General features: G+C 37.7%; 1 protein-coding gene across 7 annotated transcripts in view; it reads right to left on the reverse strand.

Moving 5' to 3' along the window:
- Window positions 1–24,128, reverse strand: part of Mcf2 (MCF.2 cell line derived transforming sequence) — a 101,797-nt gene that overhangs the window by 69,257 nt on the left and 8,412 nt on the right. For 6 of the 7 annotated variants that reach the window (XM_036175181.1, XM_036175180.1, XM_036175177.1 and 3 more), the window contains exons 2-4: window positions 13,136–13,204; window positions 10,133–10,247; window positions 7,603–7,693 (exon numbers count right to left, since the gene is read on the reverse strand). In XM_036175181.1, coding sequence (XP_036031074.1) covers window positions 7,603–7,693; window positions 10,133–10,247; window positions 13,136–13,204 — 275 coding nt within the window. Of the gene's footprint in view, window positions 1–2,108; window positions 2,478–7,602; window positions 7,694–10,132; window positions 10,248–13,135; window positions 13,205–24,128 lie in introns of those variants that run through there. The other variant, XM_036175179.1, reaches the window with a different exon arrangement.

The following is a 24,128-nucleotide window of genomic DNA, read 5'->3' on the forward strand; positions in this document are numbered from 1 at the left end:
GCAACAGCCACTTTCATTGTCTCCCCTGACCCCTCCCCGCTCTTCAAGAGTACAGAACATATGAGTTACTTAAAAGTGTTGCCCAGCAACTTGCCAAGAGCCGTGGGGAGTAGGACAGTCGTCAGCAATGCCCCTTCCTTGTGGTTTGTCCCTTTTGTCACATGTATCTCTTCTAATCCCTCCTCATAGCTCAGCTAATCATTCAATTTCCACCAGGTAATCAGTTTAATCCTCTCTTGAGACTTTACATTCTACTCAACCATCTTGTTAGGCCTACCATACCCTCCAGAATCAGCCCAAATCCAAAAATCCTTCCCAATTAAGCCATTTCATCACTACTGGCAGGCCCCAATTTTTCACTCTAGTCAAGCAAAGTAAATTTTCCTACCGCTCTAGCTCTAGGCTTCAGAACCAATCCAATCAATTGCATTTTAAGATGCCTGTTCCTAGGGGGCCGCTTAAAGTAATTCAGTTGAGGGAAATAAAAATCAGGGGGAAAAATCAGAGAAAGGTAACAGATACACATGTAGTGACTTAAGGTGTAAACAAATGGCACCTGCTCTGGAAGGCCTTCCCCACTCCGAGCTTGAAGTTCTTTGTAAATAGATATTTACACTATACTTTACCTCTCTACTAGACTGAGAGCCCCTTTAGCCTGTAGCCATTACGTATTTACCACTGAAACTGGTGTCATAGGGAGCACAGCGAGATATGCCTATTCAATTACTCTCTGTGTGCTGTATTTGTGTGTATATTAAAGTGTGTATACGTAAAACTAAATTTAGCATTGAGAAAATATGTATGCACAGATAAGAATTAGGACCTTTCCAAAAGGTTAAGTCAAGGCACCCTTGATACTAAAACTGTTAATGTCAGCTCCATGCAATATTACAAACACACACACACACACACACACACACACACACACACACACACACACTTTACATGCATTATACATTGTTAAATGTCTGAAGTAATTATTCTCATAACATAAAATCATGTGTAGGACTGAATATAAAACTTTATCAAAATAAATGTAATTTTTAAAGAACATTCTATGCTAAAACTCTCATTAGAAAAATCATTCCCTCAACTATTGGCATTTGCTGTCAGTCAGCAACACTGCAATTCTTTACTTTCCTTGTCCTAGGTTGAATTTTAATTTAGTTGAGTTTTCCCATATGTAATTTTTAACTTTTTATTTTTGTGTATGTTACCGCAATACTTCAGCAGACAAGTTTGTCTCTTAAGCCATTACAACAATAACACAGTTTGTTGTTATTGTTTTTGAAGGTGACATTTAATGACTTGTGGATGACTGCTTTGTTGTTAAATCAGCCTAGGTTATTTCAGTGTTTCTCTAAAACAAATCTGAAGATCATGTTAGAAAATTTCTGGTTAATTTAGAATATTAATATATGAATGAATGAGTGAATGAATGAATGAATAAATACATGAATGAAATGTAGGTAGGAAAGTTTATGGAAAGTAACTGAAGGAGGGACTTGAAAATTTTAGCTTATGTTGGAAAACAAGCCACTTTCCTGTCTCTTAAAACAGTTGGCAATGGGTAGAATTTTGCCCCTTGAAAGAGTACATTTGTAAAAGAATTAAAAATACAAAATATTCCTATATTATAGATGTTTAAATGTTTCCACTTTTAAAGTGACAGCTTAAGCAGCATTGCCTTTTTAAGTGGTGATGAAATCACCTCCAGACCCATCCAGGATATCACACTCTACTTGACCGGTGTCCAAAAAGCATAAATCCTTTTGTTAGGTATTCCTTTAACTGGTGATTTAAAGCTCTGCAGGCAAACAATTCTAAATTGCTAATACACTCTTAAACAAATAGCATGACCAACAATGCTCTCTGATAAACTTGGTGACATTTAGATTTTGAAGCGATATTCTATGTCTTTTCCTTAAATTTCCCTAGGCCAATCTCACAGTAATCACATCAATGCAATTCACGAAAATACAAGACTACATTCTCCCCATTTGTCCTTAAAAGCCCCACTCAGCAGTTTGTGCTATAGCACCATGCTGCAGCATCCCTACACTTGAACTTGGGAATAGGCTTTCCAGGACTGCAGGCAGAGCCCTTACCGCATTCCTTCTGAACCTCATCTTGCCTCTCGGGGGATTTGCTTCTGCCATCTCGCCTATACACAATTACACTCTTCTTTTCCGATTGTCAACGCAACATTGATGAAATACGAGCTGCTTCTTGGGTGGTATTTAAAACCAGCAGCCAAAAATCTCTATCAAACAAAGCTACGGCTGCTTCCATTACCACCGCGGCAGAGCTGCAAAAAATCCACTATCCCTGATTAGTCAGCTGACAGATTCTTCCCTGCTGCTCATTGTAATTCAGAGTTGACACAGTCCCCCAACTACTTAGCCTGATTGAACCTTGTGGATTAGCTTGTGGTGGACTATTCAAGATCAGGCAAGTCCTAAGAGTGGGGGGAGAGAAAAAAAAAAAAAACACTCTCCTTAGGAACAGTCTGGATGGGACTGGCTTGCCTCTGCGTAGTTAGATTTTTTTTAAGGTGGAATGCTAAGATTCTTTGTGAAGGTAGTACTCACTGGTACCTTATCCTCTTGTCTTTCCCTGCTTGCTCTGAGACTTAAACTTCAATTCTATATTGTTTTACTACATTCTATTCTAGGTTTAAATGTTGAGAAACATTACAGTTTATGAAGTTGTATCCTGATAATCTTGAAAAAAGAGAAGATGTATACAAACTTTTTAAGATGGAGAAGATTTTCCCTTAAACTATCCTTCCCCCAAAATAGCTAAACACAACATTTTGAATGTTAAATGTTTAATGGGATAGACATGTCACTACACAATATATATATATGTGTGTGTGTGTAAAAGCAACACATTTTACCTATTGGTATATACAATTTTTTTCTTTTGTTTTTCAAGACAGGGTTTCTGTGTGTAGCCCTGTCTTTCCTGGAACTCACACTGTAGACCAGAACTCAGAGATGAACTCAGAGATCTGCCTGCCTCTGTCTCCCAAGTTCTGGGTGTAAAAGCTTGCACCATCCAGCTTGGCCACAATTTTTTAAATATTTATTTTATCTTATGCATATATGTGTGAGCATGAGTATATGTCTATGTACTACATGCAGGCAAGAGCACACAGAGGTTGGGAGAGAGGTCAAATCCCCTGGAACTGGAGTTACAGATATTGGTGAGCCACCATGTGGATGCTGAGAACTGAACCTGGGTCCTCTCTGCAAGAGCAGCAAGTATTCATAACTGCTGAGCCCTCTCTCCAGTCCCATATGTACAATTATTATATGTCAATCAGCAATAATTTCAAATTCTTCTCTCATTAATTATGAAGCCTAACCTGCCTACTTTCATTTATTTGGGAAGCTGTAAGTTAAGGTCTTCAAATTGAACTATATAGTTATCTTACTGAAAGTAATAGACCACATGAGGATGTAACTCAGTGGTAGCACATGTGTGGCCCTAAGTTCTGTCCACAGGACCAGGAGAAAATTGGCAAATGCTAAAGTAATAGACTACAAAAAGCCGTGTTACACAATGGTTACTTTCATGAGAATATCTTGCTGGGCGGTGGTGGCACATGCCTTTAATCCCAGCACTCCAGAGGCAGAGGCAGGTGAGTTCGAGACCAGCTTGGTCTCCAAGGGAGTTCCAGGAAAGGCACAAAGCTACACAGAGAAACCCTGTTTCGAAAAACCAAAAAAAACCAAAAAAAAAAAAAAAAAAAAAAAAAAAAAAAAAAAAAAACAACCTTATAAAATGTTAACTTTACCTCACGACATTATCTGGCATTCAAGTCATCTTTTTTTTGAAAATAGATTTAGATTTTTTTCATACACTATAGCCTGATCACAATTCAATACTCATCTTTATTTCATTAATAGTCATCTTTACTTCAAATGGTGTCTGGTAGCTATTGATAGTTGAGATATATCTAATGTGATCTTGAGTGTGAGTATATAAACTATATCAACAGCAGAAACATTTAAAATGCTAAAAAAAAAAAAGAGGGCTGAAAAGATGGCTCAGTAGTTAAGAGAATTAACTTCTCTTCTGAGGACCCAAGTATTACCAGCACCTATGCCAGGTGGTCCACAACCACTTATAACTCCAGTTCCAAGGGATCCAATATCTTCTTTTGGACTCTTTGGACACCAACACTCACACATTCATATACATACACAATTAAAAATGAAATAAATATTTAGAAAGAAATAAGATAATATATTAAAAAGAAAACATCTATCCAACTTCATCTCCAGAGCAATTTTGTTTTGTGTGAGTTCGGTAATTTGAATGAGAATGTCCCCCAATAAGCTCAGGTATTTGGACACTTAGTCCTCAGTTAGTGGAATTGTTGGGGGAAGATTTGGTAGGTGTGGCCTTGTTGGAGGAAGCATGTCACTTGGAGGTAGGCTTTGTCATTTCCTACTGCTCTCTCCTTTCCATGCTTGCAGTTCAAGATGTGAGTTCTCAGTATCCACTTCCTGCCCTCATGCCCTCCACATGCTGTCATGATTCCCTGCCATGATGGGCTCTTAGCCCTCAGGAACCACAAGCCCAAATAGACTCTTTCTTCTATAAGTTACTTTGGTTGAAGTGTCTTCTCACAGCAACAAAAAACAACTAATACAATGAGTGTGTGTGTGCCTGTGCGTGTGTGTATGTGTTTATACACCCATATGCATGCACAGAAACCAAAAGATGTTGAATGGCCTGTTCTATCACTCTCTGCCATTGAGACAAATTCTGTCACAAGACCCAGAGGTAGGCTACCAACCAGCAAGTCCCACTAATTCTCCTTTTTCCACAGCTTTTTACATTGGCTTTGGAGGCTTGAATGCAGGTGCTCATGCTTGCATGGCAAGTGCTCTTATATACTGAACCATCACCTCAGCCTTGTATTTTGTCTTTTAGTGACAGGGTCTCAATGTAGCCAGTTACATGACACAAAGTCCTGTACCCCTAACTTGCTTAATTTGCTAGTTTAAGAATAAAAAGACCACCTTGTCTCAAAAAACCAAAAAAAAAAAAAGAATAAAAAGACCCTGAGCTCCAAGCTGTTTGCTGAAAATAAAACCTACTTGCCCTCTGGGTAACATCCCTAGGACAACAAGAAACAAGACATTACCTCTACTGACCTCAAGTTCATAAGACAAGGGAAATAGTTTTTTTTTTTTTTATTTCATTGTATCCCATTAATACAACTCAATAGTATATTAAGGGCAAATATATTCACCCCAAAAGAATTTATCTTAAAAAAAACACTGAATTTAGTTGTGTATCTACAATCCATGCAAACAGTTATATAAAGCAGCAGATAAGTAGAATGCACAACTTTTAGAATTCATGAAATTTCAATTCTTACTCTGGCTTTTTAGTTAATACATCATATACCCTTTCAAAAGATATTATATCCATGGAGTCTAAGTATATATGAGACAAATTTTGAGGCCTGATGACAATTCTTAATCTAGAAAAAGGAGTATCCGTAATAATAAATATGAATACTTTTGAGTAGAAAAATGTACTCACAAAGGCTTTTCTGTAGTTGTGGTTGTTGAGACTGGTTTTAAATTTACTATGTAGCCAGTTATGACCTTGAACTGCCTGTCCTCCTGCTTTTGCCTCCTGAGTACAAGGATTACAAGCATGTACCACCATGCCTGATTTGTGTAGTGTTGGGGATGGCTTTGTAGGGAAGACTCTACCAACAGAGCTACAGTCAGTATTATTATTTTAGTTTAGCAACTTGTTTGACTTTTATGTTCTCTTCACTATGTGATGGTCAGTACTAAGTTTCAACTTGACAAAATCTAAAATCATCAGGGATATGGGCCTCTGGACATATATGTGGGGGACTATCTTAATTGTGTTAACTGAGGTGTGAAGACCTGCCCACCGTGGATTATGATGTGACAGTGGAGAAAGGGAGCTGTGCACTAACATGTATGCACTCATCTTTCTGTTCTTCTGGCTAAGGATAGAATGTGATCAGCTGCTTCAAGTTCCTGCCACTGTGAATTCTCTGCTATGATAGACTATAGCCTAGAATCATGAGTATTTGACCTTCTTCTGCTTTCATAGAGATTTATCACAGCAAAAGGAAAAGAAATTAACATGCACTATTTATTTTAGATATTTCATATATAGATTATAGATTAAATACCTGTTATAAACAAATAACAGAAAACCACTACTAAATGGCCCCCAAATAAGTAATAATTCATGATATGAAATGGATGAACTTATTCACTTTGCTAATATATCTGGCTCCAAGTGTTAGCATGTTTTCATGTCAACAAACAATATACTAAAAAAATGTACTGACTCAGAACTTCAACAACCTCAATATTTGTCATGGCTTTGCAACTAAATAAATTTCCTCTGGTGGGAGTGGCCCCTGAGTCAGTCAGGAGACAGAGAACTGCAGACCACAGGAGCAATAAGTTCTGGTGAGCTATTACACATGCGTTAACAAGAGATAACAAGAATATACTATCCCATTCAAAGAGTTAGAATGGATTTTCACCAGAAAGGAAAAATGAATGTTTGAAAAGGCATATGCCTTTCTTGATTTAAGCATTATACAATGTGTAGATGTATGAAACTTCACATGACAACCAATAAATATGAACAACCCATACTTTTGTATATATGCTTAAAATAAACAACTCCTAGTGTATCAAATATTGCATCATCTATTGCTGAGTTTTCTGATTTTGTAAAATAAAATAATAGAAACAAAAAAAATAAATGAAAAGAAAAAGAATTTATCATGGTTGATTATAGTGGAATCTTAAAGAAAAAAGTAACCTGAGTCCCAGCAACTTGGCTCTGATAGAGAATATGGGCCAAATGAAATTTTCACAGATATTGCCAGTCTTGTCAGCTCAGAAGTTATCTCCTTTGTCTTCTGTTAAAGGGAGGCTTTGAACAGCATCACTATCCTGGAAAGCCTAATCATGTAAAGCTATCTTAGCAGTGGGCAGAATTGTATTGTGCCTTCTAGGAAAACTGTTTCTTCTTTCTGGATCTTCAAAACTGAAAACTAGACTTTCAGTTGGGCTGATACAGAATTTGGGGATACTCACCTCTATATTTTATACTAGGAAAAAGAAGTCTAAAAAGATATACACAAAATGTTAAAAAAAAAAAAAAGTAGGCAGGGCTTATCTTTGGGTGCTTGGAATACCAACTACTGTTTGAAATTTTTTCTTTACTTTTCTCTATGTATATTGGGTATACAACACAGATATCTCCATTTTCTAAAAGGTCCTATAAAGTCTATGTCTTCCCCTGAAAGTCATCCAGAACCACAAGTCTTCACTCACTTATAACTTGAACTATCAATTACTCATTCTTTCCCACTAGGACTTATATCAGGATCTCAAGTTCTTTACTGAGACCTATCTGAGTTCTTTACTTCAGTCCACAAATCTTTCTACTTTCCCTTTTCATTTTATCAATATCAATATTTATTGTCTCCATCGATATCAAAATAACCCATACTTTCAAAAGGCTAGGAATATATATAAAAAAAGAAGTTACTGTAGAGTACATGGTACTTACTGAGATTTTCTGGAGGGAAATTTTGAGGGAAGACCATGTATCCAGTCTTCGATCCAAAATAATAGTAAATCGGGAGTCAGATCCACTTTGTCTACAAAAGAAAAATAAATAATAATTTTTGTCAGTAATAACTCTTAATTGTTATATGTGTCTTTATTTATGACTATTTACTTTACAGTTGATATTTAACTGAAGAAAATTTTAGATCTGAAAGTGCTATCTTAGCCAGAATTAGTGTTGCATGCCTTTAATCCCAGCACTCAGGGAGGCTGAGTCAGGTGAATCTCTGTAAGTTTGAGGCCAACCTGGTCTACATAGAAAGTTCCAGGACAGCCAGGGCTATATAATGACACCCTGTCTCAAAATAAACCAAAAAGGGTATACTTTAAAAATTACTTTAAATCTATAGTCCCCTTTTGACTATTTAAACTTTCTTTTTCAACACTAACTTCAATCTTGTAAATAGGAAAATCAAGGGGCTGGAGGGATGGCTCAGTGGTTAAGAGTTCTTGCTCCTCTTGCAGAGGTCCTGACTTTGATTCCCAGTACCTACAGAGTGGCTCAAAACCACCTGTAACTCCAGGTCTAAGGGATCCATTACCCGTTTCTGACTTCCACAGGCACACACACAGACATGGCATTCACTCACGTAAAAACACAGACATACACATAAAATAAAAATAAAAATATATAAAATAAAATAGGAAATAATTATATGACAAAGATGGATTAGGAAAATGGATTTGGAATCCTGAAATGTTGGTGGAAAACTCAACAACCTCTGCCTTTCATAATATCAAGCTTAACTTCACACAGCAATCTATCAATGATCTTTTCGTTTGCTTGAAGAAAAAAAAAAAAATATATATATATATAGTTAAATATATCGTTTTTCACTGCGGGCTACTCTTTGAGTTTGAGGGGAGGCAATTTAATGGATAATATAACTTTGATTTGCCCTAACAATACTTTTAAGCCTCAACAGGTACAATATAAATTTACTCTTCTAGAGCTCGACTTTTGTTCATAAGACTCTTCAAATAAATTATGTTCTCTATTCTTTAGGGTTAGTAAATGAAAACTGCTTCCTTTAAAATTTTATCTTGGCTGAGTTTGGTGGCACAGGCCTTTAATACAAGTGCTCTGGAAGCAGAAGTAGAAAGATCTCTGTAAATGTGAGACCAGTCTGGTCTACACAGGGAAGTGCATAGAGAAGTCCAGGCCAGCCAGCCAGCCAGCCGAGTCTACAAAGTATGGCCCTGTCTGGATGGATAGATAGATAGATAGATAGATAGATACATACATACATACATACATACATACATACATACATATATACATATGATAGATTATATTCAACAGAAATATAATCTCTAAAGGGTGTGTGTGTGTGTGTGTGTGTGTGTGTGTGTGTGTGTGTGTAGAAAGCATTGGGTATGCTCCTCTATCACTCTCCACCTATTCTTTTGAGGTGAATTCCTTTCCCTTAACATGGGGCTCACATTTTCTTGGCTAAGCTGAAAAACATAAAGCCCCAGAGATTCTTCTGTTCTGCCACCTCATAGCTGGTGCATGAGACACCTGGTTTGTTATTGTGCAGCAAGTACTCTTACTGTTGAGAAAACTCTCCAGCCCCTCTAAGGAGGCTTGTAAGTTTTTCATTTTAATATACACTAGTGCCAACTGATTTTATTATCAAATTATCCTGCATGGTAGCTCCCAGCACCACTGCTGTATGTAATCCTTGGACAAAGGGAAAACCAGCTTTCTTCACTCTTAGCTAGTAAAGTATTCTTTTATATAGACTGATATTCTTTGTGAGGGCCAGCACTTTTAGAGCACTACATCTCTTTACATAAGTCCTCAGCATATTTATATATTTTCTCTTCAGGATATAGTTTGCATCATCAGTCTATATTTTGCAGTATATTTTTAAATATATTTATAATTTGGGGATGGAGAGATGGCTCAGTGGTTAAAGAGCACTGGCTGTTCTTCCAGAGGTCCTGAGTTCAATTCCTAGCAACCACATGGTGGCTCAAACCATCTATAGAGGGATATGATGCCCTTTTCTGGCATAAGCTTATACATACAGATAGCACACTCCTAAATATTAAATATATATATATATATATATATATATATATATATATATATATATATATATATATATATATTTCTAATTTAGGCAGGTGGTAGTGGCACAGGCTTTCAAACCCAGCACTCAAAGAGGCAAAGGCAGGTAGATCTCTGTGAGTTTGAGGCCAGCCTGGTCTACAGAGGGATTTCCAAGACAACCAGGCCTACACAGAGAAACCCTGTCTCGATAAATAAAACAAAACAAATGAACAAACAAAAAAAGAGAATTTAAGTAGTTCTCAGCCTCCTCTTTTGTTATATTTATCTACTTTAGGTAAAGTTTACTTACTATTCACAATAACGATAATGAGAACTAGCAATCTTCCTTTTATAACCTTCAAGTTGGTATTAGATATAAAACAAAATTTTAGAATGTAGTGAAATACTATACCTTGCAATAGATGTCAAGTAATTGAGCACTTTTGCAATTACATCCTCTGGAATGCACCTAAAGTTACAGTTTTCTGGAAATGTAATGATCCAAGCATTGTCCCTTCCCCGGCCACCTAAAATAAACCAAATCAACCAAATTATCAATTGATGTGCCAAAACAAGAAGGAGGAGTTTCAGATTTAAAGAGGATGATTAGACTGGGTAGTGGCACACACCTTTAATTCCAGCACTTGAAGGCAGAGGCAGGTGGATCTCTGTGAGTTCGAGACCAGCCTGGGCTACCAAGTGAGTTCCAGGACAGCCAAAGCTACACAGAGAAACCCTGTCTCGAAAAACCAAATAACAATCATAATCATAATAAATAAAGAGCATGATTAAAAGATTGGGGTAATCAAGAGTTTTATGAGAATCACAATTTCTATACAAACCAAAACAACAATAAGTAAAATCTAGCAAAGTGGTTCCTAAAACAAAAGCAAAATAAGAAAGAAAAACAAAGAGGACAAAATGAATAAGCAAGTAAGAAGAGAATATGGCTAAAGAAACAGATGACCTGCCAAGTTGAACAACCAAGATTAAAAAACCATAATCCTAAATTCCAAATGAGAAATTGACAGTGCAAATTTTCATAAAACTGAGCACAGTGAGTCATGGTAAGCAGAAAAGAAAATGGTCTAAATGTTACAACTAAAGTTAAAAAATCAGGGCTGGAGTAATAGCTTAGTTGGCAAAGTGCTGTCCAAAAAAGCATGAAGTAGATCATCCAGAACCCAAATAAATATGGTAATGTGCTTCTTACTAGAACTGTGAATGTGAAGAGAGACAGCAATCTACCCAGTTATACCGTCTAATATTAAGCAAACTAGATTTCAGAACCAGTAATATTACTAGACATAAAAAAGTTCAGGAGAGCTGGGCACAGTGGTACATACCTTTAATCCCAGCACTCTGGAGGCAGAGGCAGACATCTGTGAGTTCAAGGTCAGCCTGGTCTACAGAGTAAGTTCCAGAATAGCCAGGGTTATGCAGAGAAATCTTGTCTCAAAAAAGAAAAAAAAATAAAGAGAGAAAGAAAGAAAGAGAGGGAGGGAGGGAGGGAAGGAGGGAAAGAAAGAAGAAAGACATTGACTTCAGGGGCTCAGGGGCTGGAGAAATGGCTCAGCAGTTAAAAGCATTTAATGCTCTTGCAAAGGATGTAGATTTAAATCTCAGCACCCACATGGTGGCTCACAATCATCTGTAACTCCAGTTTCAGGGGATTTAACACTCTCTTTTTCCCTCCACAGACACCAGGCATGCACATGATGCACATACATACATGCAGACAAAACATTCATACATAAAAATAATTCTAAAGTATGGGCATGGTAGCACATGCCTTTAATCCCAGTACTCAGGAGGCAGAGGCAGTTGTCAGATCTCTATGAGTTTGAAGCTAGCCTGGTCTACAGAGCAAGTTTCAGGACAGCCAGGGCTACAAAGAGAAACCCTAACTCAAAAAAAGGTGTCAAATAAATTTTCTAGCAAAGTTCGTTTAAGTGGCTGGAGAGATGGTTTCACAGTTAAGATGACATAGTGCTCTTGCACTAATCGATTTCAGTTCCCAGCACCCATGTCAGGTGGCTCACAAGCACCTGTTACTTTAGTTCCAAGGATTCCTATGCCCTCTTCTGGCCTCTGTAGGCACCTACACTCATGTGCACAAAAACATAATTTTTGAAAAGTAAAATAAGCATTTTTTTAAGTTCATTAGCTAATTTTTAAGTTGTCAACCTATCAGACGAACACAGCACTAAACACTTACATACTTTATAATAGAGCTACAAACAATATAAGTAAAACTGATAGAAATTTCACCATCCAGCCCTCAACATTCAACAGAACACAACCTCTCTCTCCCTCTCCCTCTGTGCATAAACAAGAGACACCTGGAAGAGGGGGACTCTCAATTGAGAACTGCCTCCATCAGATTGGCCTCTGGGCATGTCTGTGTGGCATTTTCCGATTAATAATCGATGTGGGAGGTTCCAAACCAATGTGGGCAGTGCCACCCCAGCCAAGTGGTCCAGGCTGTTAAAGAAAGTAATATGAGCAAGCCTTGAAGAAAAAGCTAGTAAACAGTTTGCCCCATGGTTACTGTCTCTTCTTTTGCATGAGTGACTGCCCTGATTTCTCTTAATGATGAACTTAAGATTAAGTCTTGTAAGCCAAATAAACCTCCTCTATCAGTCAGTGTTTCCCAGACAGTGATAGAATTTTTATGTCTCAAGTACTTTTGCTTCACGTAAGTGTTCTACCACTGAGCTACATTTCCAGCTCTCTTGTTTAAATTATATTCTGAATAGAAGCATCCTTAGTGCTTGTTGCCCCCATCTCACTTTTCAAACATTTTTGTGGTTGTTTAAAAAATGAACTCTGGTACTGTGTGCAATCCTGAAGCGCCCTAGGAGGGACACACACACACACACACACACACACACACACACACACACACACACACACACACACTGGATTTGGTAGTTTCTGGCTGGAGTGTATCACCAATGGATATAGGGAACTACTATTCTGTCATACATAGTAATTGAGCTGTGTGTTGTTTACAGAGTTCCAAGCTAAGCAATCCTACATAAAGAGCCTCTGTCTCTAGGTAGGTAGATAGACAGACAGACAGACACACAGACACACAGATAGATAGATTCAGACCCCCATTGTCGGTGTCTAAAGACTTGGTCTCAAAGTCAAATTTACAAGAGTGGTTAAGATTGGTCTTAACGACATTTAAAACTGTTGAAAAGTCCTTAATATTCTGAGTGTCCACTTGTTTAGTTAACAGATACCCAACATACAAATGATTATTAAAACAGTTTTCAATCTAATATATGTATGCTTATATATGCATATATATGGATATGGATAACAAGCTATGTATATGTCTCAAATGAACTCTGTTGACCAGTTCATACGTTTATCTGCCCTTAAGTAAATTATAAAGTTTGCTTACCAGACAGGAAGGCAATGTCTTGCATTAGGAAATGATTGATGTCCTTTAACTGGAAGAGGAACTCAGTTTCTATGACAAACAAGAAAAGAAACAATACCACTGTTAAAGTGTAGCTAGAAGTATACAGAAATCTTCACTGTGCCCCAAAGAACTCTGGGGCCCTTAGAGATGTGTGTATACAGATATATCTGCAGTTATCTCCTCTTTCCTCCCTCAGATATAGGGAAAGATAGCCATGCTCTTTATGACATCACACAGTATATAGAACCAATGACCTACTTTTCAGAATCTATGTCTGGAACAAAAACTACTCTCACCCATCAGAAGATGAAGAACAAGGTACAAAGAGCCCTGGCTTCTTTGAAGAGTAGTCATGCACACACTGCAGCATACTGTCTTCCACTTCTCATAGTGACTTTCATTCCGTAGAACTTTATCAGCAATTACAAAGCACACTTAAGTTTTTATACAAATCATTTTGGATCCTTAAAATATCCTAAGGAAGGTATTATTAACCCTAATTGAGGAAGATCAATGGTAGAGTGGTTAACAACATGTGTTTCTGAATGAGAAAGACCTGGATTCAAATCCCATTTACTGCACTTAGTAGCTATACAAACTTGGACGGGCCAGACACAGACTCATTGAGGCCCAGTTTCCTCAACTGTATCCTGGGCATCATAAGATCTACCTAACAAGGTGCTATGAACTATAATATGAAACAGTTAGCATAACAGTAGACACCTAATTAACAGTAGCATTTTTAAGTCACTGTCCCTGCATCAAGTCATACAATCATTTTAGGTGCCCTAGATCTTAAATGCTAGCTCACAATGTTCAAATCTACCAAACACTACAGGGATCAAAACTAAAAGTCCATTATCTGCCTCCAGTCCATGAACAAGGATAACTTTTTAAAAGAAAATAGGTCATTGAACTAGGGTATTTGGGATGGCTGATTTAATGCCTGTGGTTTGACATCTCTTACTGAAGCCATATTTTCCACTTGCTTTCTGATATAAAAGACCTTCAAAGTCCTCATATTTGGTGGTGTCAGGCTGATGACACACCCTTCCCAGTGCTCCTGAAACCATCACATATACATGTGCTTTATCAAGAACAAAACTCCTCAAAAGAATTGACAAAGCTGTAGAATAGCATATGTTACAGAATTACCTACCTAACTGGAAACATAGAGCAATTAGCTGATATATTTATGGCCATAAAATACAAGTCATTAAAAACATATGATTGAGGGTCTACAAAATGGCCTGGTGGGTAGGGTAGCCTGACAAGCTGAGTTGGTCCCTAGGATCCATATGGCAGAAGGAGAGAACTGACATTGCAAATTGTCTTCTGACCTCCGCACATGCACTGTGCAAAGTAAATACATAAACATGTACTAATCTTTTTTAAATAATTATTAAAATTGTCTTGTAATTAATGCTATGCATTTACACAATTAGATTTATATATATTTAGATTCCTGGTATATCCCAAACCAAACCATACACATTAGCATATGAAATAATTCTTTCAACACTATGGTGCCTCAAATAAAATAATGTTACACATCCACATTTTTAGACATGGAGATATAGTAGAAGGATCACAGAATAAAAGACTATATTTTCCTCTGTCCTCACATGCTTCCAAAAGTAATAATGGCCTAGGGCTTGAATAAAGGAGCACTAGAAGCAGGTGTGGTGGCACATGCCTATAATTCCAGCACTGGAAGGGTAGAGGCAGGTGAGTCTCTGAGTTCAAAGCCAACCTTGTCTATACAGTGAGTTCTAGACCAGCCAATGCTGCATAGGGAGACCCCTCTCTCAAAACAAACACACAACATTAGAACATAGAGGCATCCCTACAAAAGAAACCCAATTTCTCTCCTGATTTGAACAGCAAGAATGTCTATTAAAATAAATTGATTAATGTTATGTCAGATGGCAAACTGGAAATAATACGTATGCAGCCTGATTCTGCACCACTCAGAATCTTGAAGAGCTATAAAAGTTATTACTCCACAATTTAAACAGCTACATAAAAAAGTTGCCTTGAGCATAAAGCAAAAGGCTATGGGCTGACAATAGGAGCCACTGAGTTGCTCTGTAACCTTGAGCAAGTCACTCATGCACCCTTCCCTTCATTCCCTCCATTTTAGGGCCATTTAGCAGATATTTTCTAAGGTACCTACATTCTAGGATAGCCAACAATGTGGAAAATCATATGCATAAGGAAAATATACTCATATTTTGAGACCTAAAATGCCATCCTATTAAAATAGCATTTTTAATAATAATGAAAAGGGATGGGCTGACCACTACCTATGCACAGCCTTGGTGCAGGGAGGAGGGGCTTGGACCTGCCTCAACTGAATGTACCAGGCTCTGCTGACTCCACATGGGAGGCCTTACCTTCTTGTAGGAGGGAATGAGGGTTGGGATGGGGGGGAGGCTGGAGGGGCAGGAGGAGGGAAGACAGGGATCTGTGATTGGTATGTAAAACGAATAAAACAAAAGAAAAAAGAAAAAAGAGATGCTACCACTTTAAAAACAGTCTTGATTAACAATTGACTAAAGTGAGAGGAACTAACAATGGAAAGGTAAGAGAAGACAGATGGCTGACAGTGAGCATCCACAGAAGACAGGGTAAAATTGTTGCTGAAAACAAGGAAGTGGAAAACACTAGATTCTTAGATTAGGAGACAGTTGTGATGCTGAGTTGCACCCTGTTTTGACTCTGAGGCTCTTACATTTCCACACAGATTTCCTCCTGTAATACAAGAGTGAAAATGAGTATGATTCATAATGTTTCTCTCACAGACTCCTTAAATTCTTTCATTTCAAGGCATAGGAAATAAAAAGATTGGAGATGTAATTCAGTTGATAGCATGCTTGCCTAGTATGCATGAAGCCCTGAGATCTATTCCCAGCAACACATAAACCAGGCATCCTGGCACACATTTGTAATCCCATTGAGCACTCCCCCAGGAACAGGAGGCAGAAGTATAGAAAAATTGAGGTCACACTTGAGTACATCGAGTTTGAGGCCACCCTTGGCTGTATGAGACCTTATTTCAAAAACAAAAAACAAAAAACAAACTTTTTTTTAATCTTGATCACAGTGCTGGATCAAACTCACATTACAACATCTTCCATGCTGAGCAAAGACACCTTTGACAGGAAGCTGGCCAAGCTGCTCCATTACAGACAAATAAAAGTCATGCATTTTTCTTACTTGAACTATACGGCAAACAACAAATGAGCTGGTTGGGAGCTGAAGAGATGATTCAGTGGTTAAGAGCATGTACTGCTGGGGCAGATGACTCAAATTTGTTTCCCAGATCCTAACTGCCTGCAACTCCAGTTCAAAGGAATCTAAGGCCTCTGAATCCTTGTAGGTACTGCACTTGTATGCACATACTCACACAGAGATATACATATACAAATAATTAAAAATAATAAATCTTCTCTGCTAAAAAGAAAACTCTTGTTTGCATATAAACAAACAATCAGGCACAAACTGAAAACCAAAGATAAGAAACACTCTTGTAGTTCACTCACATATGATAAGAAGCATTAGGCTCTTGGTCTTTTTTTTTTTTTTAATATGCTTGAGTATTTTGCCTGCTTGTTTGTATGTGTACCATGTGCACATAGTACCTGCAGATGCCAGAAGAAGAGATCAGATCTCTTATAACTGGAGTTCTAGATGGTTATGAACCACCATGTGGGTACTAGGAGCAGACCCAAGTCCTCTGCAAGAGTAACAAGAGTTCTTAACCACTGGGTCATCTCTCCAGCCCCTTCTACCTTGATCATAAAGTTGTATACAACCACTAATTCTTTTATCTCAAATGAAGTAATATGGTTAGAATTCAAAGATTTTTTTCAAGTGCTACGAGGTACAGAAATGAATATATTTGGAATGTCATACAAGAGGGTATATCCATCTAATCAGATGCTCTATGTTCATTGAGTCATGTGCAGAAATTCAGAGCATGCATCAGCTCGTAACATGGTAGGTGCTGAAGCCCATAAAGATGTATTTTATATTCACTCTAATTTAAGACGGTATCTCATATAGCCCAGGCCTGCCGTGAGTGTCTTATCTTCCTGCCTCTACTTCCTAAATGTTGGAAGGACAGGTTTGTGCCAACATGTTGGGCTTTCTTTCTTTCTTTGTTCTTTGTTGTTATTGTTGTTTGAGACAGGGTTTCTCTTTGTATCCCTGGCTGTCCTAGAACTCATTCTGTAGACCAGGCTAGCATCAACCTGAGAGATCTGCCTGCCTCTACCTCCTGAAAGCTGGGATTGAAGGTGTGTACCACCATGCCTAACTACTATGGGCTGAATACCATCCTACGCCATTTTGGATAGATGTTCGAGGAAAAAGTAAAGAATCAAATACATTTATGAAACTTTGAAGATTAAACGTAGTGCCATATTTCCTAGCAAATACATATAACTCCTTGGTACAAGCCATATATGTTCTCCATAGTTATCTGATCAAGAATTCCTTTGGTTGTTTGGTTAAGTGGTTGGATTTTCCTCTTAACAGAAAGAATATTGTACAGAGGTACTTAGTTCAAAAATGTCAGAACAATCTACAGGCAAAAAGACTGCCTTGCAAGGTAGAGAAGACCATTCCTATGGTCTCGTTAGTTGCAGTTTTCAAAGACCAAATAGCTAGCTCTATGGTGAGTTGCTATAGAAGAGACTCAATGCTCTTGTGGGTCTTATTTCTGAATGTGTGCCTCAATGACAGGAGTTTAGATCACCATTCCAGAAATTTCAGTTCTACTGAGCTGAGTAGCGGTTCCTATAGAGCAAATTATCATTTAAATAGGTAAATAATTGGTATGTACAAACTTTCTCATTTTAGAGAAAGCGTTTTTATTTCAGATCCCAAAATATAATAGAAATAATTTTCAGCCCTGGGGATTTTATTTTACAGTGACACTCTTTTGTACCCATTTGTGTTCTGTCTGGGGTTCATATATGATAGACGAAAACAGGTTCTGAACCCACTGCACATACATGCCACTTAGCCCACTCTAAAGGGTCATGGTAAATAAACTGCTTTAAAGAGCAAATGCTTCCATAATAAACTGGAGGCAAAAGCAAAGCACATGTGAAAACAGAAAAGAAAAGAAATGTCAACCAACCCAACCTCCAACAAGAGGACAGAACTAGGAAGGAAATAAATGGAATAAATGCTTAATGATAGCTATTATCTTGATGCTCTTACCATTTACCAAGCATAAGACATTTAGGCACAATTTTCTGGACTTCAAAACAAGCCTCCAAAGTTGATATTAAAAGCCTCATCTTTTAAATATTGTTATTTATTTATTTTATATGTAAGGATATTTTTCTGCATATATGTCTATATACCTCAAGTGTGTCTGGTACACATAAAGTACAAAAGAGGGCATCAGATGATCTGGGACTAGAATTACAGATGTTTGTGGGGTGCCACATGAGGGCTGGAAATTGAATCCAGGACCTCTGGAAGAGCAGCAAGGGCTCTTAACTGCTGAGCCATCTCTCCAGCCCCAGAGTTTCATTTTAAGATAAAGCAAGGAAACTAGCAGGCATGTGTGTGTACATCCATTCAAGAATCTCCTATTAAATAACTACCAGTGCCAGTCACTGCCTCAGCCTGAAGCAGAATCTAGCATAGATTCAGGTAAATTTCAGGGCATCATCTATCTGGCCTGTGACACTTGCACTCAGAAAAACACACTCAAATAGCTCTCACACAATTATTAACTGGATACAGCTTGATAGTGTTGGTTCTTCCTAAACAACAGCAAGAATGTTTACAATCTTTTGAAAGAAAGTTCATTCTATTTAGTCTGAAATTCTTTTATTTAACATTTATTTTATATGTACTTGTGTGCCTGAGTGTATGTATATGCATCACATGCATGCAGGATCCTGCAGAGGCCAGAAGTGGTGTCATAGTCCCTTGGCCTAGAATTAAAAACAGTTGTGAGTCCTCTAATGTTGGTGCTAAGAACAAAACCCAGGTCATGTGCAAGATCAGCCAGGGCTCTTAATCACAGAGCCATTTATCTAGCCCCTACAGTATGAACTTAACAGCAGTGCTTTTTAGGAATCATCTTTTTGAAAGTCACCTATGGCTGATGTGTGGGACAGATAAAATTACATTTTATTTTTGTGAGTCCCAGAGTCTGCTACAAGATGGATGGGATTCTGAGTGTAATTTTTCCCTTTCAATCTGAACAACAGATATGCCACATCATCTGTAAATAGAAATGACATGTAAATGATTGATGTGCTCCCTTGAAAATGTTATGATTCAAAAGGTGGAACAAATAAAAGGCTAATTTTGAAATCATCAGATTAGACTACAATAGTACGATATAGTATACTGTTCTTCAATAAAGGTACAGTATGAAAAAAACCTTCTTTTGCTCACATGTATTGAAGCCTCTTTCCAATCCACTCCAATTAAGCAAACATAAAGTGAATTTCTATTTGGACCCTCTCTGCATGCAAACATATAGCTCCTAACCTTACAATTTAAAAAAAAAAAACCAATAACAGAAAAGCTGTATGTTCCTACAATCACAGCAAATGGAAGGCTAAGGCCAGGAGATCCCAAGTTCCAGGACAGCCTTAACTACACTTAGAGACCTGGCCTTTAAAAATCAAATAGGGCATACATGGTGGCACATACCTTTAGTTCCAGCACTTAAGAGACACTGGCAGGCCTATATGAATGTCTATATGAATGAAAGGCCAGCCTGGTCTACATATTGAGTTCGAAGCTACTCAGGACTACATAATGAAACTTTCTCAAGGAGAGAGAGAGAGAGAGAGAGAGAGAGAGAGAGAGAGAGAGAGAGAGAGAAAGAAAGAAAGAAAGAAAGAAAGAAAGAAAGAAAGAAAGAAAGAAAGAAAGAAAGAAAGAAAGAAGGGGGTGGGGAAGAGGAGAGAGGGAGCAAGACTATGGTTAATCAAAGAGGCAAGACTTACAAAAGGCCATATATTCTAAGTTTCCACTGATAAGAAATCTTCAAACTAGGCAGATTTAGTGGCAAAAAGTAGATGAGAGGTTGCTCAGGAGTAAATGATGTTTTCTGGAAGTGATAAAATTATTGTAAAATTGATTGCAGTGATGGGTTACAGAATTTGATAAACATAGGAAATGGACTGAATTTAAGTGGGTAAGTTGTATGGTGAATTACCTCTCAGTAAATTTATTATGAAAAATACAAAGAAAAGTGAGTATTTGTAAGAAAATAATTCTTTTTAACAATGAATGCATTTTGCCCACCTCTCCTTTCAAAAAAAGTGTCATAAAAATAGATTTTAGTAAAGGAAACAATGTCAAAAATACAAGAAGAAATTAGAGTTCATGGGTTATTAACTTTAAAAACAAAGCTAAACAGTGGCGGCACACCCCTTTAATCCCAGTACTCAGGAAGCAAAGGCAGGCCAGGGGGGATCCCTGAATTCAAGGCCAGACTGGTCTACAGAGAAAGTTCAGGACAGCCAGGGCTATACAAAAAAAAAAAAAATTAAAGACATTAAGTTGGGGGTCTAGGAAGTGGAAAGGTGGATCTGGGAGTACTTAAGGGAGGAGTTAGGAATAAATATGGCCAAAATGCCCTGAAAGAAATTCTCGAAGAACTAAGAAAAATATCTATTTTGAAAAAGCAACCTTTGTTCAGGCAGTGGTGGCACACACCTTTAATATCAGCACTCAGGAGGCAGAGACAGGTGGATCTCTGAGTTTGAGACCAGCATGGTCTACAGAGTAAGATCCAGAAAAGGCAACAAAACTACATGGAGAATCCCTGTCTTGAAAAACCAAAAGAAAGTTCCCCATGTTGTGGTGCTTTAATTAGTTGGAATGTAAATATCTGTGTTTTTGGATGGTCTACAAAGTGAGTTCCAGGACAGCCAGGGCTACAGAAAGAAACCCTGTCTTAAAAAAACAAAAACAAAAACAAAAACAAAAACAAAAACCACTTAGGAAATAGATGTAAAGTAAAAGTAATATATATAAATACATTTTGAACATATATGAAATCCATGTAAATATATATATTTTAATGACATCATAGGACCAGCATTACCACAGGATTGATTATGTATGTGTCTTACTGTCTTGGGTGATACATATAACATTACATTCTGAGGGTTTGTTTGTTCTGGTGCTGGGGAACAAACCCAGTGCCTTATGTATTCCAGAAGCACTGTACCACTGAGCTGTATGTCCAGACAAAATTTGGAATTTTTCAAACAAATAAGTATTTCTCACATAAGCTGTTCCACATGTACACTCTAGAAACAGATTGCAAGAGTTCAAATTCTAGCTCTACCCCTTGCTAGTGAGGTGACCTTCAACAAGCTGACTAACCTCACTCTGGGAATGAAGTTCAACGGTAGAGAACTTGCCTTGCATGCCTGAGGTCCTGGGTTCTACCTTCATTAGCCCTGCTAATAATTTTTTCAAGGGAATGGGGAGGCTATGAGATTTTGAAGTGTGAAACACATGAAGGAGCTCACCTTATTGCTTATGTGGAAGAATAACATCTTCCTGCTGCAAAACACAGGTTGAAAACAATAAAATCAAATCCTTTTTAATGTATATGCGAGTTGCTAGGAAACCTAAGAAAATCATTGGGGGCTAAAACTGCTATGAGCAAATATACTGTGTGAAGCCATTCGAGAACAGATAGTACTTGCCCCATGGCACATCTGTCAATTACCAGGTGACTAGGGGCTCATGTTGCTATTTGTGTTTACCGTGATGTAGCAAAAAACCAGGGGAGGCTCTGTACCACTGAGCCACACTTCCATCCCAAAAGCTTGGTTTTAATAACACACATTTAAATCCTTCAGCTTTGGGAACTAGAGTAGAGAAAATACAGATATCATCTGTATAATATATGGGAAATGTTTTTTTCTTATAAAATGTAAAACACACAACATATAAAAGAAATTCCTTTCACAAAAAGACCTGATTTTTAAAAAAAAATGATGAGTGCTTTGAGAGTGTAGCTCAGTGGCAGAGCACAGGATCCTGGGTTCAATCTCCAGCACCGATGTAAAGAAAGGTAATGAGGCAAGCCACAAACTGAGGGAAGACTGAAAACTAACAGAAAATTACAAGTATGTAAAGGCGTATAAATCACTAAGGAAAGAGATAAGTCCAATAAAGAGGAAAATTAGCAAAAAGCAGACATTAAACAAAAACATGGAATAACCAAATAAATACTTGAAAAGATGCTATACTGTATTTATAATGTAAATTTCAAAGGCAGTTCAATAACCATTTTATCATAACTTTTCCCGAGATAGGAGCTCTTACTTCAGGGCAGGTCCCATGCCCTAGCCAACACAATGAGATTTTTGGTCTCATTTTGTTTTGTTTGGGCTTTTTTTTTTTTTTTTTTGGACCTATTGGTTTTTTACTTGTTTATTTTGATTTCTGTTTTTGTGTTTTGTGGAGGGTTTTTTTGTTTTTTTGTTTTTTTTGTTTTGTTTTTTTGTACACGATTCCTGTGTTTTGTTTGTTTTTAGAGAGTGAAAGAAAGAACATCAAGTTAGATAGGTTAGGAGGTGGGGAGGATCTGGGAGAATTGGGAAAGGATAAATTACAGGATCAATATATATTATAAGAAAACATTTTTTTTTTCAAAAATAAAGTTTAATTAAAATCAAGACAGTGTCTCATGTAGCCCAGGTTTGCCTTGAACTTCCTATGTAGCTGAGGGTGGCCTTGAATATCTGATCATTCTGCCTCCACCTTTAGCTTATGTGCTGCTAAGGAGTGAATGGAGGACTTGGTGCTAGCACTCTACCAAGTGAGTCATATCATCAGCCTCAATTCAACAACCTTTCATGTGACGATTTAAGCAATGTTTTTTTTAAATAATTTATTTGTTTTTATTTTTATATGTTTTGGTGTTTTGCCTGTATGTGTGTCTGTGTCACGCGCACGCACGTGAATGTGTATCTCATGTGTGTGTGTCCCTGGAAGCCAAAGAGGGCATTAGATCCCCTTGAGGTTGAGTTACAGGTAGTTACAAGCTGCAGATGTGTGGGGGGCGGGGGTGAACTCAGGTCCTCTAGAAGAGCAGCAAGGGCTCTCAACCACTGAGCCATCACCCTAGCCCTAAACAGTACATATATTTTTAATCTGGCATTATCAAGTGCCATTATATGCAATATGATCATTACAGATGTATTTTAGGGCTGGGTTTGGCTCTTACCACAGGATTATTTTGCATTTTTCCGCAAACCATGTATTTTGAAAGATGAAATTATTTCAGCGATTACTATGAGAAAGTATGAAGTAAAGCTTAACAGTGATCAAAATTAGGAATCAATACAGCTTACATAATATAAACGGTATAAAACAGGGAAGAAATCATTAAATTTGACAACTAAAAGATCAAAGAAATTCTGAGATCGTCTTCAATCTAAGCATCCCCTACTTGAATACAGTGGTGCATCCCTTTAATTTCAGCAGTACTTGAGAGGAGGATTGTCTTCAGCAGGCTGAAGTAGGATTGTCACTAGTCTGATATCAGTCTGGGCTACTGCATTCCAGGCCAGCCTGAGATACTGAAAGCTTGTCTTTTCAAAAGCAAAGGAAAAAAGACATCCTATCAATACAAACACCTGGAAGTGCAGCCGGAGTACCTGCTTAGCAATCGTCATCACTGTACCACCACTGCAAGGCTTACACAGCATACAATAAGGAAGAACTTCCAAATTTGGGGAGGAGGGCTACAAGGCCTTCAGATGTTCAGTGTTGATTTGTGCTTTGAAGGAATGAATCAAGGGATTGAGAAAACTGAGGAAGGAATGAGTGAGAAGATAGAAGGAATAGGCTGCAAGGCAGTAATCCATCTTTCAACACAATTGTGTAGTTGTTTCTATCTATTAGCTACTCTAATAATTCAAAGCTGAACATTAATGTCAGGCTACAAAAGCCAGTTAGA

The sequence above is a fragment of the Onychomys torridus genome, chromosome X, assembly GCF_903995425.1.
Source record: "Onychomys torridus chromosome X, mOncTor1.1, whole genome shotgun sequence".
Lineage (NCBI taxonomy): Eukaryota > Metazoa > Chordata > Mammalia > Rodentia > Cricetidae > Onychomys > Onychomys torridus.